Source organism: Peromyscus leucopus, chromosome 3 (genome assembly GCF_004664715.2).
Source record: "Peromyscus leucopus breed LL Stock chromosome 3, UCI_PerLeu_2.1, whole genome shotgun sequence".
Lineage (NCBI taxonomy): Eukaryota > Metazoa > Chordata > Mammalia > Rodentia > Cricetidae > Peromyscus > Peromyscus leucopus.
This window is the reverse complement of record NC_051065.1, coordinates 86,577,521-86,599,155: the sequence shown is the minus strand read 5'-3', so window position 1 is coordinate 86,599,155 and position 21,635 is coordinate 86,577,521. Positions and strand designations below refer to the sequence as shown.

Sequence of the window (21,635 nt, the reverse complement as noted above, 5' to 3'; positions counted from 1 at the left end):
GGAGAGTGAAGGCAAGAGTACAGTTGAGCATTTATCTCAGGACAGCAAGGCAGGGACCTCCCCAGGGGGCAATATGCAAATACCCTGGTCTGTATGGCAGTGTACATAGAGCAGAGAGTTATGTGGGTTTCTTGAATTTGAAAAATAACCCAAAAGTGTATTTTTCTACATCAGGTGTGAACGTAATAAAACAAAATGTGGTTACTAATCAGAGGCTAGCAGGATGCCGAAAGATTGGCAATGTGGTTCAAATCAAATGTAAATATACATTAACAAAGTAGTGTTGTTTTCAAATTTGAAATTTACTTAAATTTTTGTAAACATTCATAACTAAATTGCAGAGAACTAGAGAAATGTAATTAAGACATTGAGCTCATGATTGTCATGAATGAAACTTTGTACTCACAGTCAATAATACATTGCAAGATTACAAGATGGAAGCAGGTCACTCAATTCTCAATGTATTGACTGTAATCTTACTAAGTATTAGAAAATAGACTTGATTATAATCAGGAAACTGATTCATTTGCTGAATATGTTTCACAAATAAATGCATACTATAAGCATTTCCATAATAAACAGACACATAATTTTCATAACAATGAAATGTTCTTTTTATTCAATTTCTTTTAAGCTTACACATCAGAGAAACTCTGACCTTCTTGCTGTCACTGCAGATTATGTATTTTTTGTATTTTTCTCAACTCTCATTTGAATGAAATCATACAGCTCCTGTGCCTCAGTGACTTAATTTCATTTTCCAAGTATACCTATTTCATTCATGTTCTGTGAATAAGTAAATAAAATGTCTCTATTGCTGGATCCCTTAGTGATGGCAACATTTATTCTTCCATGTGGACATTCTTATTTTTCTACCTTGTGAAGTTATTAATAAAGATATTACTAATGCTTTTGTACCAGATTATATGTAAACATGTATCTTCATTTTTCTTGAGCAGGTACTTATTTCTGTATTTGGCCACCTCCATGTCACATATAAAAATGAAGCCTATTTGAGTTCACTAAACAGTGCTTTGTTTTGTGCAACAGTGTCAATGTTCTGTAAGACACATCGTTCTCAGTCACCGTGACATACATTTCCTTATAGTCACAAGAGATGCTTGGTCATTGAATTCTTGGGTCTTTTTTGTTGGTTCCTGGTACAAGCAAGAGACTATGCCCTAAAGTATAAGTGTAGATGCATTGCTTACACTTTTTTCACCGTTTTTCACTGTTTTTAATTTTGTCTCTAGGTCATTGACTGCTTAACATGAACATCATTTTGTTGCTAATACCTTTAGATTTGTGACAAGGTATGGCTGCTGTTATCAAATAAATGACAAGATATGCAATGCAACTGCTTGTAAAATAGTATTGGTTACATAGGGCAACTGACTTGGTTACATTTCCTAGCAATTGTTTTCATAATTATTTTCTTTCCAATATGTATTGTTCCAAATGGCAGGTTAGGAAGCCACAGATACTGCCTCAATTAGCTATACAAAAAGACAGGGAACAAATCACAGTAGCTTGAACAAATGGAAGAACAAATACATATCCATAAAAATAATTAAATATAGGCACAAGTAATTCACCCGACATATAAACTAATTACCAGAAAGCTGATTGTAAACATGAAACTAGGGCACTCTTAAAGTATAATGTATGCAAATTTTGTCAGCCTGAAATTTGGGGATGACTTAGGAGAGCACCAAATTGATGAGGCATGAACAAAAGTGTTTAAGACAGACTTTAATAACTTGGCAAATGTTGGTTAGTGAAAACACGGTCAAGAGACCAGAATGTTTTCAAAATTTCTATCTCTTAAAGGAGTATTATCTTAAATATCCAAACCTTTCTTCAGTATAACAATAAAGCCAAATAACTTTTTACTTTTAAAATCATAATACAATCACACCATTTTAGAAAATGAAGTAAAGATTTCAACATGCACTTCATCAAAGAGTATAAACACACAGTGGAATATGTATGGAGCTGGAGCAATGAGAGAGAGAGACAGGCAGACACACACACACACACACACACACACACACACACACACACACACACACGGGGGGGGGGAGAGAGAGAGGAGAGAGAGAGAGTCTTTTTAAGTTATGACAGAAGTTTTATTTAAAGAAACAGCTTCTTAAAGGAGAATGATCAACCTTCCATTGCAGTCATGATCATAAGGGATCTGTTGCCCTCTGCAGAATCACTGCCTAAGAACAGAAGACACATGGCTGCTTAGATAAGCACAATAGCTACATGACCTTTGGATTGCAATGCAATTTAAAAGAAAGAGAAGGGTTATATAATGTTATCTTGTTTAATGTATTGGTAGATATATAATGTAATTCTTCATTCTTTCTTACTATTTGACTTAATGAGTATCGATCCCAGGAATGCTCACCAAGCTATCTATTCTAACTTCTTACCATTATCAGCACTGCTAGAAGCACATTTCTCAGAATTCTTTTTCAACTTTATCATCTCTGATGGAATTGCTTTATTTCGGTGATTCATACAAATAGAAGATGGGGATTTAACAGAAACACGACCTGCCAGAAGAGGCATAGTCTGATAAAGGTAAGAATTGAGAAATCACCTATAAAGTGCAACAAGCAGCTAAGAGTGTGAGTACCCCAAGCTTGCTCTGTCTGGATAGGCCTGAGCACCACAGATTCACTAGCTTACACCTTGATTCAGATGATCTCTGGAGAAACACCAAAGACCCCTCATTTCTATTATCAACTTCCTTGATATGAGCATAAAGTTGCCTAATGGCTATTGCTCAGACAACTTATTTAAACCATTCTGTTTGGAATATCTACAGTGCTAGGATTATTATGTATCTTGAGGAATTTCTTTTCTTGCTCTGTCTATTTGATATTTTGTGTGTTTCATTTACCTTAATAGACACTGTCTTCATTAAGCCAGGGAAAATTTCCCCTATTATTTCATTGAAAATATTTTTCTGTGCCTTTGACCTGGGTTATCTTTCCCTTCATTCCTATTTTTTTTTTAAATTTGGTCTTATCATTGTGCCCTAGATTTCCTGGATGTTTTGTGTCCATTTTTTTTTAATCTTAACAATTTCTTTGGATAGGGTATCTGTTTCTTTTGCCTGTCTCCAATACCTGAAAGTCCTTCTTCCATGTCTTATACTCTGCTAGTGATGCTTACCACTGAGGTGATTGATATTTTTGGTTCTGTTGTTATTGTTTGTTTGTTTGCTTGTTTGTTAGGATTTGAATTCCTTAATTTTTTATTTCCAGTTTTTTTTTTAATTTGGGTTTTCTCTAGTGATACTATTTCTACTTTCATGTCTTGATTTTTTTTCATTATTTGATTCTACTGTTTGTGTTTTTATAGACTTCTCTAAGGGTTTTATCCATCACCTCTTTAAAGTCCTTAAACATATTCACAATTATGGTTTTGAATTCCTTGTCTTGTGCCTCAGCTACATTATATTTCTTATGACCTTATAAAATTGGGTAACTGGAGAGACTGTAATGGAGGACAGAAAGGAGAGTGAACATCACCTACTTGAGTCTCAGCCTGGTGCACCCATTGGGGATCCCAGTGGAGAGTACTTCTCAGTATGGGTGGCTGACACAAAGCATAGGAATAGGCTAGGAGAGAGTGCAGATAAGGCTATAGGAGGATGGAAATCTGAGTGCAAAGCAAGTTCAGCAAAGTCCCTAGGGTAGTGAAGTAATGTGAGATGAGAGGAACCTGAAAGCAAGTTTAGTCATTTTTAAGAGAGACTGTTATAGAGACTTCCTGGCACTCCTTCCCATACAATCTCCCTACTCCCTCTTCCATAATGTTCCCTGAGCCATAGATACTGCTGCTGTGATGTAGATGTATGCATTGTGGCTGAGACTCAGCAGTTTGTGTTTATAAACTTGTGCATACATACACACACACACACACACACACACACCCATACATATATGTAACAATAATAATTTCAGGAAAAAAGGCTATCAACTTGAGAGTTGGGGGAGAAGTGAGAGGAAATGAAAGAAGGCTACCTAAGAGGATCTTGGGGAAAGAAAGAAGAAAGTGACATGATTCTATTTCAATTTAAAATATTTTTATGAATACTTGTTGTAATGTAGGGAAGGGATAAGTGAAGAACTACCCTAATACAGACTGAGGTCTAGAGTTTTCTACTTTTAAATCTAGGTAGAGCTGTGTGTCCCTTAATCTTGGATTTGTAGACCTCCAGGTGGCTCTTAGCAAAGCTTGTTGAGATAGAGCCATCTTGCTCTTGCTGCATGCTGGTATTGGAAGAACCTCTCTGCTGTGGATTAACCAAAAGCATGAATCAAGAAAAGTTAGGAGATTTCAAGCTCAAGTCCAGATAGGGGGCAAGAGCATAGCACTCAAAACAGAGAAGGTGGTACTTAGGACATTTACAGCTGAAGACAAAAGGCTTCAGAGTTATCAAAAAAAAAAAAAAACTAGTTGTGAATAATACAGCTAGTATTGAAGAGATAAACATGATTAAAGACAATGATGGAAGGATTATTCATTTAAATAATCCCAAAGTCCATACTTCCCTTTCTACCAACAACTTTGCAATTACTGTTCACACAGAAGACATACCAGTTATAGAAATGCTTCCTGGAATATTAAGTCAGCTTGCTGCTGACAGAAGGAGCCTTAGAAAGCTAGCTGAACATTTTCCATGGCAAGTATGGAATAGGAAATCCCCAAAACCAGAAGACATAGATGAAGATGCTAGTGATATTCCAGATCTTGTAGAAAATGCTTATGAAACATTGAAAAATGAAACTAAATTCTTCTGAGTTTTGGAACCAGCATGGACTATATTTAACAATCAGCTCTGTGGTTCCAAAGATTTACGGAATGGAGAACATTACCTGGTAATGTTTCAGTAATATAAATATTGTGAGTATTAATAAAGCTGTTTGTTCAGAAGTTCTCTGTCATTTGATTTCACATCATCACTTCTTCCCAGGATGTATTCTTTTGTTCAGAATATGAAATACTTCAATTTGAAGATGGCTTTTTCTCTGGTGGGGCACTTTTGGTGTGTTTGATATGTATGTGTGAGAGTGTGTGTATACATGATGGACAGAAAATTGGATAACAGTTATATCTGTCTTCTTACTTTCCCACTAGAAATGAAACAAATAATAAAAGAAAGAAAAGAAAATCTTGGTGAACTAAAGAGCAATGTAGCAATGGAGTGGAGAGGGTGACATTTCCGTTTATAGTGCCTCTTTCTGAGGACCTCCAGGGCTTCACTTAACAACTGCTACATGCTAAGTGGTCATATTTAAATCTGTCATCTGTCCAGATTCTCTCTTATCTCATGGGCACATAAAAAATACCAATTTTAATCACATGTAGAACAAAAGTCTCTTTCATTGCCTGATAACTTCCTTAATGGGTAAAACATTTGTGTGTGTGTGTGTGTGTGTGTGTGTGTGTGTGTGTGTGTGTGTGTGTGCGTGCTGGGTTTCCTTCTATGTTTTCCATTCAACTGCTCAAACACTGTTGCTAAAGCTCACGGGCCAAGTAATGGTATCAGCTCAAGAACTTTCAAAATACAATACCAATTAAATTTTCATGCAGCTGTTACACTTCTAGCCTGTTGCTCCCTTGATTTCCTGACAATATCTAAGGTAGAATCTTTTTTTTTTTTTCTGGTTTTTGGAGACAGGGTTTCTTAAGGTAGATTCTTAAAGCAGACTCTTTTCAATGAGAAAATTGGGAATAATGCAAACAAAAATATCATTAGGTGGACTGGCAATTTAGCAATAGAAGAAACAAAAGCATATTTGACAGGTGAGAACTTTTAGTTTAATTGTTTTCTAAACACACACTACCTAAGAGTACATTTAATATTGATCTTGTGCATATGTGTTTATGGCTGACTACTTGTGATTTAATAACCTACTAAGAGGTTCACCCCTGGAGAAGATTGATTTCTCCTCTCTCAGCAAGCTTTGATTGCCTGTAGCAATTCAACAAGTTCTGGGGCTGTGTGAAATTTTCCCTACTGAGCTGACATGTTCACTATTGTTGTCTTATGCTGGTCTTGCTTAGGTAGCTGCATTGCTGATTTCATGACTTTTTGCCTTTAATAATGCAAATTATAAGGAAACTGCAAACAAGACTAAAAATTAAGGTGGGAAGCTGTAATTGTTCATATAGTACAGAATGTAGAATGAAGATCAAGAAAAGGTAATAGTAAGGACAGAATATAAACAAGAGGACCCATGGGAATATAAAGATACACATTTTTATATAATGATTATATTATATGATGGCTTTTCCAACTGAAGTTCATTGAGATGAGTCGGGATTGGGAGTTAGGCAGTATTGTTAGAGTGGTTACTTTAATCTGTTGGTTAGTGTTTTTGTTTGTAAGTTTATTAAAATAAATTGATTTATATTTTTGAAAACAAAAATGTAAAATGCCTGCTTCTTTTTTTACTAATGGGAGCAAATGTCTGCTTCTCTATTATCTTCTATGAGTGGTAGTTTGGGGGAAGGATGATCAGGTAATAAATTCACTTTGGACAATGCCATTTGTTGACAGAAAAATCTTCAAGTCCTATCTGAGGTCAGTTATTCATCTTATCTTATGTAATCAAGTTGTATAAGTTGTATCAGTCTAGTAACCACAAATAAACCCATTTTTTCAGAGGGTTCTTGTTGGCATGGAAAAAAGTCAAATGTGTCAGAGGTAGGAATGAGAAGAGGTAATACTGTGTAAAATTGTCCACAACTCACATTATATGTATGTGAAATTATCAAAATTGTTTAAGGCATAAAAGTAAATATTGAGAACAACAAATTTTAAATTATAGGAAGGTTATCTCAATTTGTAGAGAAAAGTAAGTTTTTAAAACACATATAAAAAATCACTACATGCAGGCATCTTCTCTTCACACACAAAAACTAAAGTATTACATAAATTATCTCTTTATTCTTTCTTGACATTGAGGTTTATGAGATCATGGTACATAGTCTAAATAAATTTCATAGGATTTTCACTGAATAACAGGTACCAGAAGCATAAATTGATGAGTCTGCATAACTATGGAACCAAACACAAAATCCTAACATTTTAAAATACATTTTTTAAACATTGGATAGAAGGTCGTATTTGGGGTACTCATTCACGCCAAATATAAACATATGTAATTTTTTCATAAAGGTACCTTTAGTGCTGTGAGTGGAAGGTATTCACAATGCTGAGATTGTGAATCCTACATTGCTAATTAATTCATGAGCAGGAAACTGGACCTAAGTTGATGAAAATAATTGATCTTGGTATTAAAATGCATTAACCTCAAAAGACTTGTCCTAAGGGTCAAAAATGTTTTATTATTTTTAATAAATTAGTTTCAATGTCAAGGATATGTCTCTGTAAGGTACTTGCAATGAAATAATGGAACCCAAATTTCAATTTCCAACACTCACATTAAAGCCAGGTTTAGCCACATTATCTGTAACTCCAGCACTAAGGCATAGACACAAGCAGATCAAAGTGGCTCTCTGATGAGGTATTCTAGCCAATGAAAATTCCCCACTCCACAGGAGATCCGATCTCAAAAAGTAAAAATGAAGAGTGATAGAGGAGGATCTTTAAGCCTACCTATGGTTTACTCCCTTGTCTTACACATATAACACACACACACACACACACACACACACACACACACACCAAAGTTACTCTCAGATTTCAATTAGGAAACAAAATGAAAATTTCCAACCAGCTAATTTTTTAATTATTTGCCTTTGTTTTGAAACAGGGTCTCATTATGTAGCCTTGACTGGCCTGAATCTTGCCATGTAGATCAGACTGGCCTTAAACTCGTCGAGATCCTCCTGCCTCAGAATCCCAATTGTTGGTTTTTAGACATGAACCAACAAACTTCACCAAATTTTAAATTCTTAGTAATGTTTGCAGAATTGTTTAATGGTTATCTCTACTCTATTAAACAAAATCCTTGATGAAGGCTCTCTTACTTGAGGCATACAGATTCTTTCTGCAACATTCTTTCAGTAAGAGATAACTCAGATTTCTATTCATATTTAGCTATAATACCTCAATGGTAATTCTCCTTTTGCAAGACTCTGTCAATGAACTTACAGACATTTCACTGACATTTTTTCTAATAAAATGCTAACACAGAGAGCTTCATGTATTTCCATGAAATTCTGTAGTGGCAAAGGGGAATCTAAAAACTGGTATATCTCCCATGATTCCATTGTTTATAAAAGAAACTGAATTTTGTTACTCATCTGAACTAATGATAATTGAGACATAACTCCAAGAGATCTATGGAAACTTAGGTTGACAGACATGTTATTGTTTCCAACTCTACTTTTTTTTTTTTCATATTAAGTAGTAACTTTAACCACTTACCAAGAAATTTGCAGTTTTCACAAAACTAGATTGGGTAGTTCATATAAATCGATAAACAGGAAAAACACTCTATGCTCAATACTTATTCACTTACTATAAAATGTGCATAGGGAAAGTTGCAACTGAGACATGAAGCAGTGAGTCTCAGCTTTCACCTCTGTGAGGACAAGAGTATAGTATATGCTATGGTTTCAAGCAATGCCTCGTTTGTACTTCCAACAATTATAAGAGCATGGAATCAATTGTTTTCTCTCTATCCAGGCTAGGATTTTCTCTGGGTTGTAGTACACTGGACAAAGATTGATTACCAGGAAAATATTGTAGGCTGCTATGTATTATGGAGATGAAGTGGGATGAAGAGTGTTCAGAGGCAAAAGAGCAATCCAGGCTTCTTCATTTGTATTTTCCCTGTAATCTGGAAGGCTGTCCTCATCTGTGAAATACTTTCAAGAAGGTGAGGACACCATCAGAAGCAGCTGAAGAAGGCCAGCCTCAGACTTCGGTTTCCCTGCTTTTTTTTTTTTTTCTCTAGAGTCTCTATCACCGTGGGAGGCCAGCTGTTACTCTGTTGACAGTAATAAATTACAACACCTTCAGCCTCCAAATTGTTGATGCTGAGGGTGAAATCTGTCCATGATCCACTGCCACTGAACCTGGAGGGGATCCTGGAGACAGAACCAGAAGCAAACTTGATGAGAAGCCTTAGAACCTCATTTGGTTTTTGCTGATAACAGTGTATGCTTGTGTAAATACCCTGGCTGGCCTTGCAAGTCATGGTGACTCTTTCCCCTGGAATCACAGACAAGGTGGCTAGAGACTGAGTCAGCACAATGTCACCTCTGGAGGCTGAAAACATACAAGAAATATTGGGCAGAACATGACATTACATCTGAAAGTCACTTCTAAACTACTTTTTTAAAAGATAAGATTTTTTTGTATCAATTTCTTTCAACAGGAAGTCAAATTCCATGTGATGCTGGACTTCCTAATGATGTAAAATTTCTGTCTTTAATTACTGTCTCCACTTTTGGACATGTGTAATCACTCTTACCTGAAACCCAGAAGAGCAGAAGCTCAAAAAGCTGAGATGTGGACACCATCTTCCTTCTTTCCCTGAGTATAAGTGTGTCATGACACAACCTGTAGAAAGACCTTCTTATAATATTGTAAGAGGCAGGAACAGGAACACTAGAAGGAAGAGGTAATTATGCAAATGATACTGTCTTCATATTGATTACAATAAAGAACTTCTCTTTGTCATCTTGAATTATGTGTCCCCCTTGTGGTTACTTCATGAGATGTTAAGATATGAAAGTGACTTGTGCTTGAATTGCACATACAAGGGTGCAATATTAGCACAGTCTAAGTAAGTATCTTGAATAAATTCAGAAGTTTGAAAGGAAGAGCATCTCATATCTATGGTCTTGGTCCAGGATTATATTTTCTTACTTGGCGTTTCTTATAATATGAGCTGAAGCATTTTTAATTGTCTGAATATTCACTGAGCATCACAGCATATGGTAGTAAAGAGATAGATAGCATATTATTGAGATATCATGGACAAGAAATTAGAAAGCCTGGATGTCTAAGGAAGACAGATTTCTCCAATAGGGAGAATTGAAGCTTTATAAAAGTTTATAGTCTGACACAGTAGAGAAGAAATTAAGTGATCAGAAATTCTAAATATCTGTTTAGCACTTCCCAGATTAAAGCCAATATTGAACCTAGCTTGTCTTACCACTAAGAATGATGTAGAGTGACCTGGATGTATTTCTAGAATGTTCAAACAAATTCTTTCCCTAGTACATGATTTTTCACACTACTTAAAAGACCATGATTCTGACAGCCTAAATCAGGAGAGAAAACTGCATCAGGTCCATTTGAAGAAAGAAGTATTCGTATCACTTGGGCCAGATGATCAATCTAGAGTATATTTATTATATATATAATATTATATAAATATTATATATAAATATATATAAATCTGAAAATTTTTTAAATGGTCATTAGCTGCACCATGAGTTGCCAAGACTCTAGAGCAATGATGACCTGATGATTAGGGATGTTGAGCAATTCCTTAAATGTCTTTCAGCCATTTGAGTTTCCTCTGTTGAGAATTCTCTGTTTAGTACTATAGCCCACTTCTTAATTGGACTGTTGGTCGTTTTGATGTCTAATTTTTTGAATTCCTTATATATTCTGGATATCAGTCCTCTGTCAAATGTGGGGTTGGGGAAGACCTTTTCCCATTCTACAGTCTGCCACTTTGCCTTGTTGACCGTATCCTTTGCTCTACAAAAGCTTCTCAGTTTCAAGAGGTCACATTGATTGATTGTTTCTCTCAGTGTCTGTGCTACTGGTGTTATATTTAGGAAGTGATCTCCTATGCCAATGCATTCAAGACTACTTCCTACTTTCTCTTCTAGCAGGTTCAGAGTAGCTGGATTTATGTTGAAGTCCTTGATCCACTGAAACTTAAGTTTTGTGCAAAGTGATGGATATGGATCTATTTGCAGCCTTCTACACATTGATATCCAGTTATGCCAGCACCATTTATTGAAGATGCTTTCTTTTTCCACTGTACACTTTTGGCTTCTTTGTCAAAAATTACATGTCATAGGTGTGCAGATTAATGTCAGGGTCTTCAAATCAAATCCATTGGTCCACATGTTGGTTTTTATGCCAATACCAAGCTGTTTTCATTACTGTAGCTTTATAGTAGAGCTTGAAGTCGAAGACTGTGATGCCTCCAGACGTTGTCTTATTGTACAGGATTCTTTTGGCTATCCTGGGTTTTTTGTTTTCACATATGAAGTTGAGTATTATTCTTTCCAGGTCTGTGAAGAATTGTGTTGGTATTTTGATGGGGATTGCATTGAATCTGTAGATTGCTTTTGGTAAAATTGCCATTTTTACTATGTTGGTCCTGCCTATCTATGAGCATGGGAGATCTTTCCATTTTCTGACATCTTCTTCAAATTCTTTTTTCAGGGACTTAAAGTTCTTGTCATATAGGTCCTTCACTTGCTTGGTTAGTGCTACCCCAAGGTTTATGTCATTTGTGGCTATTGTAAAGGGTGATGTATCTCTAATTGCCTTCTTAGCTTCTTTGTCCATTGTATATAGGAGGTCTACTGATTTTTTTGAGTTGATCTTGTATCCTGCTATGTTGATGAAGGTGTTTATAAGCTGTATCAGTTCCTTGGTGGACTCTTTGGGTTAACTCAACTGTACTATCATGTCATCTGAAAATAGGGAAAGCTTGATTTCTTCCTTTCTAATTTGTATCCCCTTAATCTCCTTATGTTGTCTTATTGCTCTGGCTAGAACTTCAAGTACTATATTGAATAAGTATGGGGAGAGTAGACAGCCTTGCCTCATTCCTGATTTTAGTGGAATTGCTTTGAGTTTCTCTCCATTTAATTTGATGTTGGCTGTTGGCTTGCTGTAAATTGCATTTATTATGTTTAGGTGTGTTCCATGTATTCCTGATCACTCCACGACTTTTATCATGAAGGGGTATTGGATTTTGTCAAATGCCTTTTCTGCATCTAGTGAGATGATCATGTTTTTTTTTTCTTTTAGTTTGTTTATATGGTGTATTACATTGACAGAATTTCATATGTTGAACCACCCTTGCACCCCTGGGATGAAGCCTACTTGATCATGGTGGATAATTGTTTTGATGTGTTCTTGGAGTCTGTTTGCCAGTATTTTATTCATGAGGGAGATCGGTCTGTAGTTCTCTTTCTTTGTTGTATCCTTGTTTGGTTTAGGAGTCAGGGTAATTGTAGCCTCATAGAAGGAGTTTGGTAAAGTTCCTTCTGTTTCTATTGTGTGGAACAATTTAGAGAGTATTGGTATTAACACTTCTTTGAAGATCTGGTAGAATTCTGTGCTGAAACCATCTTGTCCTGGACTTGTTTTGGTTGGGAGACTTTTATTGACTGCTTCCACTTCCTTAGGGGTTATTGAACTATTTAAATAGTTTATCTGGTCTTGATTTAACTTAGGTATGTGGTACCTATCCAGAAAATTATCCATTTTTTTAGATTTTCCATTTTTGTGGAGTAGAAGTTTTTAAAGTATGACCTGATGATTCTCTGGATTTCCTCAATGTCTGTTGTTATGTCCCCCTTTTAATTTCTGATTTTGTTGATTTGGATTCTCTATCTCTGTCTTTTGGTTAGTTTGGATAAGGGCTTGTCTATCTTGCTGATTTGCTCAAAGAACCAACTCTTTGTTTCATTAATTTTTTTTGTATTGTTCTTGTTGTTTCTATTTTATTGATTTCTCCTCTCACTTTGATAATTTCCTGGTGTCTATTCTTCCTGGGAGACTTTGCTTCTTCTTGTTCTAGAGTTTACAGGTGTGCTGTTAAGTCACTAGTTTGAGATTTCTCTGACTTCTTTAAGTGGGCAATTAGTGCTATGAATTTCCCTCTTAGCACTGCTTTCATAGTGTCCCATAAGTCTGGGTATGTGGTGTCTTCATTTCCGTTGATCTCTAGGAAGTCTTTAATTTCTTTCTTTATTTCTTCCTTAACCCATTGGTGATTCAGTTGAGCATTATTCAGTTTCCATGAGATTGTAGGTTTTCTGTAGTTTTTGTTGTTGTTGAAATCTAACTTTAAACCATGGTGGTCTGATAGAGCACAGGAGGTTATTACAATTGTTTTGTATCTGTTGAGATTTGCTTTGTGGCCAAGTATGTGGTCAATTTTAGAGAAGGTTCCATGGGGTGCTGAGAAGAAGGTACATTCTTTTTTGTTAGGATGGAATGTTCTGTAGATATCTATAAGGTTCTGTAGATATCTACTAGCAGTAGCTGAGAGGGTTCATGAACTTGTCTACCCTGGTAACCAGATTAGTGAATACCCTAACTGTCACTATAGAGCAGTCATCCTGTTCAATGATAGAAGTAGATGCAGAGATCCATGGCTGGGTACCAGGCTGAGCTCTGGGAGTCCAAATGATGAGAGAGACAAGCGATTCTAAAAGAAAGGAACTTGGAGTTCATGATGGGAAAATGTCCATGAACAGCAAGCCAAACTAGTGGAAACCCATAAACTGTGCACCAATAGCTGTGGAGCTTCATGGGACTGGATTAACCCTCTGGATACTTGAGGCAGTTGTTTAACTTGAACTATTTGGGAGGCTCCCAGGCTGGGGGATTGGGATCTGTCTCTGGTGTGCAAGTGGGCTTTTGGGGGCCCAGTGCCTAAGTTGTGACACCGTGTGCAGCCTTGGTGAAAGGGGTGGGAACTTGGACCTGTCTCAACTGAATGTACCAGGCTCTGCTGACTCCCCATGGGAGAACTTGACTTGGAGGAGGTGGGAATGGGGGGAGGATTGGGTAAGGTTATAGGGGGTAAGGAAGAGGGAGGAGTGGGGATGTAGACAATTTTCTAAACAGTCTTATTAAGTAAAAAAACACAGAGCCAAATATAGGAGTGAAAGCCTTAGAGATCAGGGAAACAGTGAGAGCCACAAACCATCTTACCTCACCAGCTCTGTTGCTTCCATAACATGACTCATTATCTAATCTGCACCTTTATTTCCTTGCTTTTTTGCCCTCTCATTGGAACTTAGCCCAGCTACCTCACTTCCTTGTTACTGCCTGTGTGTATAGTCCTCCAGGTCTCTATCATTGGTACTAGGATTAAAGGCATGTGTCACCACACTTGGCTGTTCCCTAGTGTGTCCTTGAACACACAGAGACCCTGCCTGCCAAGTGATTGGATTAAGGGTGTGTGCTACCACTGCCTGACTTTTGTATTAATGTCTTGCTATTACCTCTGATCTCCAGGCAAACTTTATTTATTAACAGACAAATAAAATATCAACACATTTTAGCACAAGTAAAATAAAAATAAAAAATAAAAAAATAAAAACCACAAGACATAAAAATGGAAACAGAAAAAAAAAACATCACCACAGGGGGATCAGTGGTTGGTATGTAAAATGAGTAGAAAATTTCTTAATAATAAAGAAAGGAAAAACAAGAAAATGTAATTCTTTCACAAGATATTCAAAACATTTTTTTTAAGCACTCGAGTTTCCCGCATTTGGGGAAATCACAGGGGTCAGCACATCCTGAGTGCAATGGATAAGCCTCGCCCTGGGAAAACCACCCTCGTGATCATGGTATCTCCCCTGCCAGGTAAGTATCAAAACAATTTCTTAAATCTATGTAGAAAGATTAAAGGGAATATAGATACTGAATATATATATATATATATATATATTCAATTTATATATATATATATATATATATATATATATATATATATATATATAGAGAGAGAGAGAGAGAGAGAGAGAGAGAGAGGGAGAGAAGAGAGAGAGAGAGAATATATATAAAGAGAATATAGACATATAGAAACCTAAGTTAATGAGAGTTTAACTGTGGAGGGCCCCAACACAGCTTGAACACACAGCAACCATGACAGGCTTAGGGGCCTAGACACAGCTTCTGTAACAGGCTTACTGGCAGGCAACACCCAGATCTAAGAAAGCCTTAAACTGATACCACCCAGGGATCCACCCAGGGATGAAGTACCCATCATCGCAAACATTCTAACCATTAGATAAGGTGGTCAGATGTCCTTGAGTCTAGCACACACCTATATTTTGATTTATAGATACCCCTGGACAATTGTCAGCCAATAAGGGTCCTGAACTCTGGAAATCTCCTCACCCCAACCTCTGCTATGATAAAAACCCCACCCCACCTGAGGTTTGTGCTCTCTGCTCTCGTCACTGTGTTGGACAGACAGGGACCAAGCTCTGGATTTGAAATAAACGCTCTTTTCTTTTACATGTGAGACAAGATCTCTATGGTGGTCTTTTGGGGGTCCCCATGATCTGGTATATAACATTAACAACAATATAATTAAAATTAAGCAAAATAATTAAGCTGAAGAAATTAATGAAAAATATTAAATGGTTAAAATATTCAACAATAAACTAGATTGATGAGATGAAATTCTCTTGATACAAAAGCAATAATATGCCTGCTGCAGCTAGAAAGATGAGAAATTGATGGCACTTGAGGTCTAACCAAATCACTCATTGAACCAGATGAGTCTAGCCAGGGCTCTCAGCTGCAATTATGAAGTTCCCCAGCACCTCCCCCTTACACAACAGCAGAGTGCTCTTCTCCTCTCCAGTCAAGCAGCACATTGGCAGCTGAGCTGCCTGAAGCAAGAGGTTTTTGTTAAGGTCTGTATCACTGTGGGAGGAGCATATGTAGCTTGCATGCAGTAATAAACTCCCAAATCCTCATCCTCTACTCTGCTGATCTTGAGTGTGAAGTCTGTCCCTGACCCACTGCCACTGAACCTGTCTGGAACCCCTGTAACCCTTTTGGACACCAAATAGATTAGGAGCTTTGGAGACTGGCCTGGCTTCTGTAGGAACCAATACAAATAGGTTTCTCCATTACGTTGTAAGAGGCTCTGACTTGACCTGCATGAGATGGAGGCTGATTGTCCAATGGTAACCGGCAAAGAGAGTGGAGTCTGGGTCAGCACAACATCACCACTGGTTCCTGAAAAATTATAACAGAATAGTACAAAGTCATGTTAAAACTTCTCAAGCACTCTTTGTGAATTCCTTTGTTACTCATTCCAAGTGAGATCCTGGTATGTTTTATGATTTTAAAAAATATATCAAATGCTTTTTTTTTTACAAAACCAGTGAATGGAAGGTCCTCAAGTTCATAATCTACAGCACCCCTTCCCATCTACATCAAAATCTTCATCCTAGCTCAGCTCCTGTCTCACTAGAATTTCTCATTGTCCTGTAACTAAAAACATGTAACATGTGCATCCTGGAGAATGGGACCTGCCTCATCACACATGGATATCATACAGAGGCAACTAGTTCCCACCCTCCATTCCCATTATCTTCCTGCATCTCATTATCTTACCCAGAATCCAGAGCATAAACAGAAACAGGGACTGGACAGGGCACATCATTTTGAAGAATGAACTTAGGAGAGTAAAGGCAAGAGGACAGTTGAGCATTTATCTCAGGACAGCAAGGCAGGGACCTCCCCAGGGAGCAATATGCAAATACCCTGGTCTGTATGGCAGTGTATATAGAGGAGAGAGTTATGTGGGTTTCTTGAATTTGAAAAATAACCCAAAAGTGTATTTTTCTACATCAGGTGTGAACATAATAAAACAAAATGTGGTGACTAATCAGAGGCTAGCAGGATGCCGAAAGATTGGCAATGTGGTTCAAATTAAATGTAAATATACATTAACAAAGTAGTCTTGTTTTCAAATTTGAAATTTACTTAAATTTTTTGTAAACATTCATAACTAAATTGCAGAGAACTAGAGAAATGTAATTAAGACATTGAGCTCATGATTGTCATGAATGAAACTTTGTACTCACAGTCAATAATACATTGCAAGATTACAAAATGGAAGCAGGTCACTCAATTCTCTTGTCAATGTATTGACTGTAATCTTACTAAGTATTAGAAAATAGACTTGATTATAATCAGGAAACTGATTCGTTTGCTGAATATGTTTCACAAATAAATGCATACTATAAGCATTTCCATAGTAAACATACATATAATTTTCATAACAATGAAATGTTCTTTTTATTCAATTTCTCTTAAGCTTACACATCAGAGAAACTCTGACCTTCTTGCTGTCACTGCAGATTATGTATTTTTTGAAGTTCTCAAGTCTCATTTGAATCAAATCATACAGTTCCTGTGCCTCAGTGACTTAATTTCATTTTCCGAATATACCTATTTCTTTAAATGTTTTTTCATGTTCTGTGAATAAGTAAATAAAATGTCTCTATTGTTGGATCCTTTAGTGATGGCAACATTTATTTTTACATGTGGACATTCTCATTTTTCTACCTTGTGAGTTATTAATAAAGGTACTATGAGTACTTTTGTACTAGATTATATGTAACCATGTATGTTCATTTATCTTGAGCAGGTACCTCTTTGTGTATTTGGCCACCTCCATGTCAGATATGAAAATGAAGCCTATTTGGGTTTATTAACTGTAGATTGTTTTGTGCAGCAGTGTCAATGTTCTGTAACGCACATCATTCTCAGTCACTGTGACCAGATACTTGGTCATTGAATTCTTGGGTCTTTTTTGTTGGTTCCTGGTACAAGCAAGAGACTATGCACTAAAGTGTAAGTGTAGATGCATTGCTTACACGTTGTTCACAGCTCCCCCCGTAGTTTTCACTATTCTTAATTTTGTCTCTAGGTCATTGACTGCTTAACATGAACATCATTTTGTTGCTAATGCCTTTTAGATTTGTGACAAGGTGTGTCTGCTGTTATCAAATAAATGACAAGATATTCAATGCAGCTGCTTATAAACAAGTATTGGTTACATAGGACAACTAACTTGGTTACATTTCCTAGCAATTATTTTCATAATTATTTTCTTTCCAATATGTATGGTTCCAAATGACAGGTTAGGACACCACAGATATTGCTGTAGCTACAGTTTTTTTTTTTTTTTTTTTTTTTTTTTTTTTTTTTTTTTTTTTTTTTGCCTGGCCCACAGTCAGGACGAATCTCTGTCACCTGCCAGTCCCACAGCCTCTCAGACCCAACCAAGTAAACACAGAGACTTATATTGTTTAAACTGTTTGGTCTAATGGCTCAGGCTTCTAGCTGTCTAGTTCTTACATCTTAAATTAATCCATTTCTATAAATCTATACCTTGCAACGTGGCTTGTGGCTTACCAGTGTCTTCACATGCTGCTTGTCATGGTGGCAGCTGGCAGTGTCTCCCTCTGCCCTCCTATTCTCTCAATTCTCCTCTCTGTTAGTTTTGCCTATACTTCCTGCTTGGCTAAATATACCAAGTTGACTTTGGAGATGTGTAAAAGTTAAAACCTTCCTCTTTAAAAAAAGAAAAGGGGAATTGTTGTGGGATGGTCTGTATGTTAAATTGCTCTGATTGGTCAATAAATAAAACACTGATTGGCCAGTGGCCAGGCAGGAAGTATAGGTGTGACTAACAGAGAGGAGAATTGAGAGAATAGGAAGGCAGAGGGAGACACTGCCAGTTGCCACCATGACAAGCAGCATGTGAAGACGTCGGTAAGCCACAAGCCACATGGCAAGGTATAGATTTATAGAAATGGATAAATTTAAGATGTAAGAATTAGATATCAAGAAGCCTGAGCCATTATGCCAAACAGTTTAAATAATATAAGTGTCTGTGTGTTTAATTTATAAGTGGGCTGTCAGACTGCCAGGTCTCGGTGGGACCCAGAGAAAAACCTCTAGCTACATACTACCTCAATTAGCTATACAAAAAGACAGTGAGCAGCCAGTCACAGTAGCTTGAACAAATGGAAGAACAAATACATATCCATTAAAAAAAAACATTACATATGGGCACAAGCAATTCACCTGACATATAAACTAATTACCAGAGAGCTGATTTAAAGTAGAATGTAGGCAAATTCCTGTCTGAGATTTGGGGATGACTTAGTACAGCACCAAAGTGATGAGCCATGAACAAAAGTGTATAAGACAGACTTTAATAATTTGGCAAATGTTGGCCTGTGAATAATACTGTCAAGAGACCAGAATGGGAAATCTCTATCTCTTAAAGGATTACTATCTTAAATATTCAAATCTTTCTTCAGTACAACAATAAAAGTAAATAATTTTTTACTTTTAAAATCATAATATAATTACATTATTTCAGAAAAAAAGTAAAGATCTCAACATGCACTTCATCAAAGTATATATATACGCACAGTAGAATATGTGTGGAACGAGAGAGAGAGACACAGACAGACAGACAGATACAGAGAGAGAATTTTAAAATTATGACAGGAGAAGTTTTATTTAAAGAAACAACTTCTTAAAGGAGAATGATCACCCTTCCATTGCAGTCATGATCATAAGGAATCTGTGGCCCTCTGTAGAACCACTGCCTAAAAACAGAAGACACATGGCTCTTTAGAGAAGCACAATAGCTACATGACCTTTGAATTGCAATGCAATTTAAAAGAAAAAGGAGGGTTATTTAATGTTATCTTGTTTACTGTATTGATACATATATAATGTAATTCTTCATTCTTTCTTACTATTTGACTTAATGAGGATCGATCCCAGGAATGCTCACCAAACTATCTATTTTAACTTCCTACATTATCAGCACTGCTAGAAGCACATTTCTCAGAATCCTTTTTCAACTTTATCATGTCTGATGGAATTGCTTTATTTCTGTGATTCATACAAGTTGAAGATGGGGATTTAACAGAAACAAGATCTGCCAGAAGAGACATAGTCTGATAAAGGTAAGAATTGTGAAATCACCTATAAAGTACAACAAGCAGCTGAGAGTGTGAGTACTCCAAGCCTGCATTGTCTGGAGAGGCCCGAACATCACAGATTCACTAGCTTATACCTTGGTTCAGATGGTCCCTGGAGAAACACCAAAGACCCCTCATTTGTATTATCAACTTCCTTGATAGGAGCATAAAGTCACCTAATGGCTGTTGCTCAGACAATTTATTTAAACCATCCTATTTGGAATATCTGCAATGCTAGGATTATTATGTATCTTGAGGAATTTCTTTTCTGGCTCTGTCTATTTGATATCTGTGTATTTCATTTACATTAATAGACACTGTCTTCATTATGCTCAGAAATTTTCTTCTATTATTTTATTTAAAATATTTTTCTGTGTCTTTGACCTGGGTTACCTTCTCCCTTCATTCCTATTATGTTTTGATTTGGTCTTATCATTGTGTCCTAGATTTCCTGGATGTTTTGTGTCCATTTTTTTTAATTTTAAGAATTTCTTTGGTTAGGGTATCTAGAGTTTATTTTCCCTGTGTCCAATAATTAAATGTCTCTCTTTCATGTCTCATACTGTGCTGGTGAGGCTTAACATTGAGGTGCTTGGGATTTGGGGGTTTTGTTGTTGTTTGTTTGTTTTTTGATTTCCTAAATTTTTTGTTTCCAGTTTTATTTCAATTTGGGTTTTCTTTAGTGATTCTATTTCTACTTTCATGCCTTAGACTTTTTTCATTATTTGATTCCACTGTTTGTGTTTTCACAGACTTCAATAAGGAGTATATCCATCATCTCTTTAAGGTCCTTAAACATATTCATATTTGCTATTTTGAATTCTTTGTCTTGTGCTTGAGCTACATTACCTTCCTCATGACCTACTGAAATTGGGAAACTGGGGAGATTGTAACAGAGGACAGAAAGGAGAGTTAACATCACCCCCCTTGATTTCCTGACAATGTCTAAGGTAGAATCTTAAAGCAGGCTGTTTTCAATGAGAAAATTTGGAATAATCCAACGAAATATCACTAGGCGGGCTGTCGATTTAGCAATAGAAGAAACAAAAGCTTGTTTGACAGGTGAGAACTTTTAGCCAAAGTTGTCTGTAGTTGCCCTGGTTATTGAGTATCTACAACAAATTATAGCCATCTGTTTATATCTTGCATTTATCCTCTACAATTTTGGTTGTCCATACTTGCTCTGGTTATTAAATATATGAAATAAATCACAGCCATCTGTCTACATCTTGCATTTATCCTCTACAATTTTTGAAGTTCAGATATTTTCTCTTCAAAATTACATATTCAGATTGCAATGTTCAATGGAAATAAAGTTAGCACCAAATTCTAAATACATAGATTACCTATTTTATCATAAAATGCTTTTTTACATTAGATGCTTAAAATAGTATTTTTAAAGCTTTTGAGAATTTCATTTCCAACATTTCCTCTTCTAACATCTTCTTCTCAATTTTGTGATTTTTACACACACACACACACACACACACACACACACACACACCAAAGTCATCCTCAGATTTTAATTAGGGCATAAAATGAAAGTAAAAAACCAACTATTTTTTAATTATGTGTATTTGTTTTTGATTTTGAGACAGGGTCTCACTATGTAACCTTGACTGGCATGGATCTTGCCTTGTAGACCAGACCAACCTTGAGCCCATGGAGATCTTCCTGCATCAGAATCCCTAGGGCTGGTTTGGAGACATGAACTAACATACCCCAGCAAATTTTAAATTCTTAGTCATATTTACAGAATTTGTTAAATGCTTATCTCTACCCTATTATACACAATTCTTGATAAAGGCCTTTTTAACTTTAGGCCTGAAGATACTTTTCTGCAATGTTCCTCCAGTAAGAAACAACTCAGATTCATTTTGTACTTA

The 21,635-nt window shown here is 36.4% G+C and overlaps 1 protein-coding gene, 1 pseudogene and 1 gene segment (V, D, J or C); 1 reads left to right on the top strand and 2 right to left on the bottom strand.

The window, feature by feature from the left end:
- Positions 1-3,515: 3,515 nt before the first annotated feature.
- LOC114686476 (transcription factor BTF3 homolog 4-like) lies at positions 3,516-4,820 on the top strand. Its single transcript, XM_037204309.1, is given in 3 exon segments — positions 3,516-3,709; positions 4,303-4,459; positions 4,461-4,820. Coding segments are annotated over 3 exon segments (711 nt in total).
- Positions 4,821-8,885: 4,065 nt separating this feature from the next.
- Positions 8,886-9,519, bottom strand: LOC114686481. The segment is given in 2 exon segments: positions 8,886-9,265; positions 9,471-9,519. Coding segments are annotated over 2 exon segments (429 nt in total).
- Positions 9,520-14,461: 4,942 nt separating this feature from the next.
- On the bottom strand, positions 14,462-14,589 carry LOC114686505 (annotated as a pseudogene).
- Between the last annotated feature and the right edge of the window lie 7,046 nt (positions 14,590-21,635).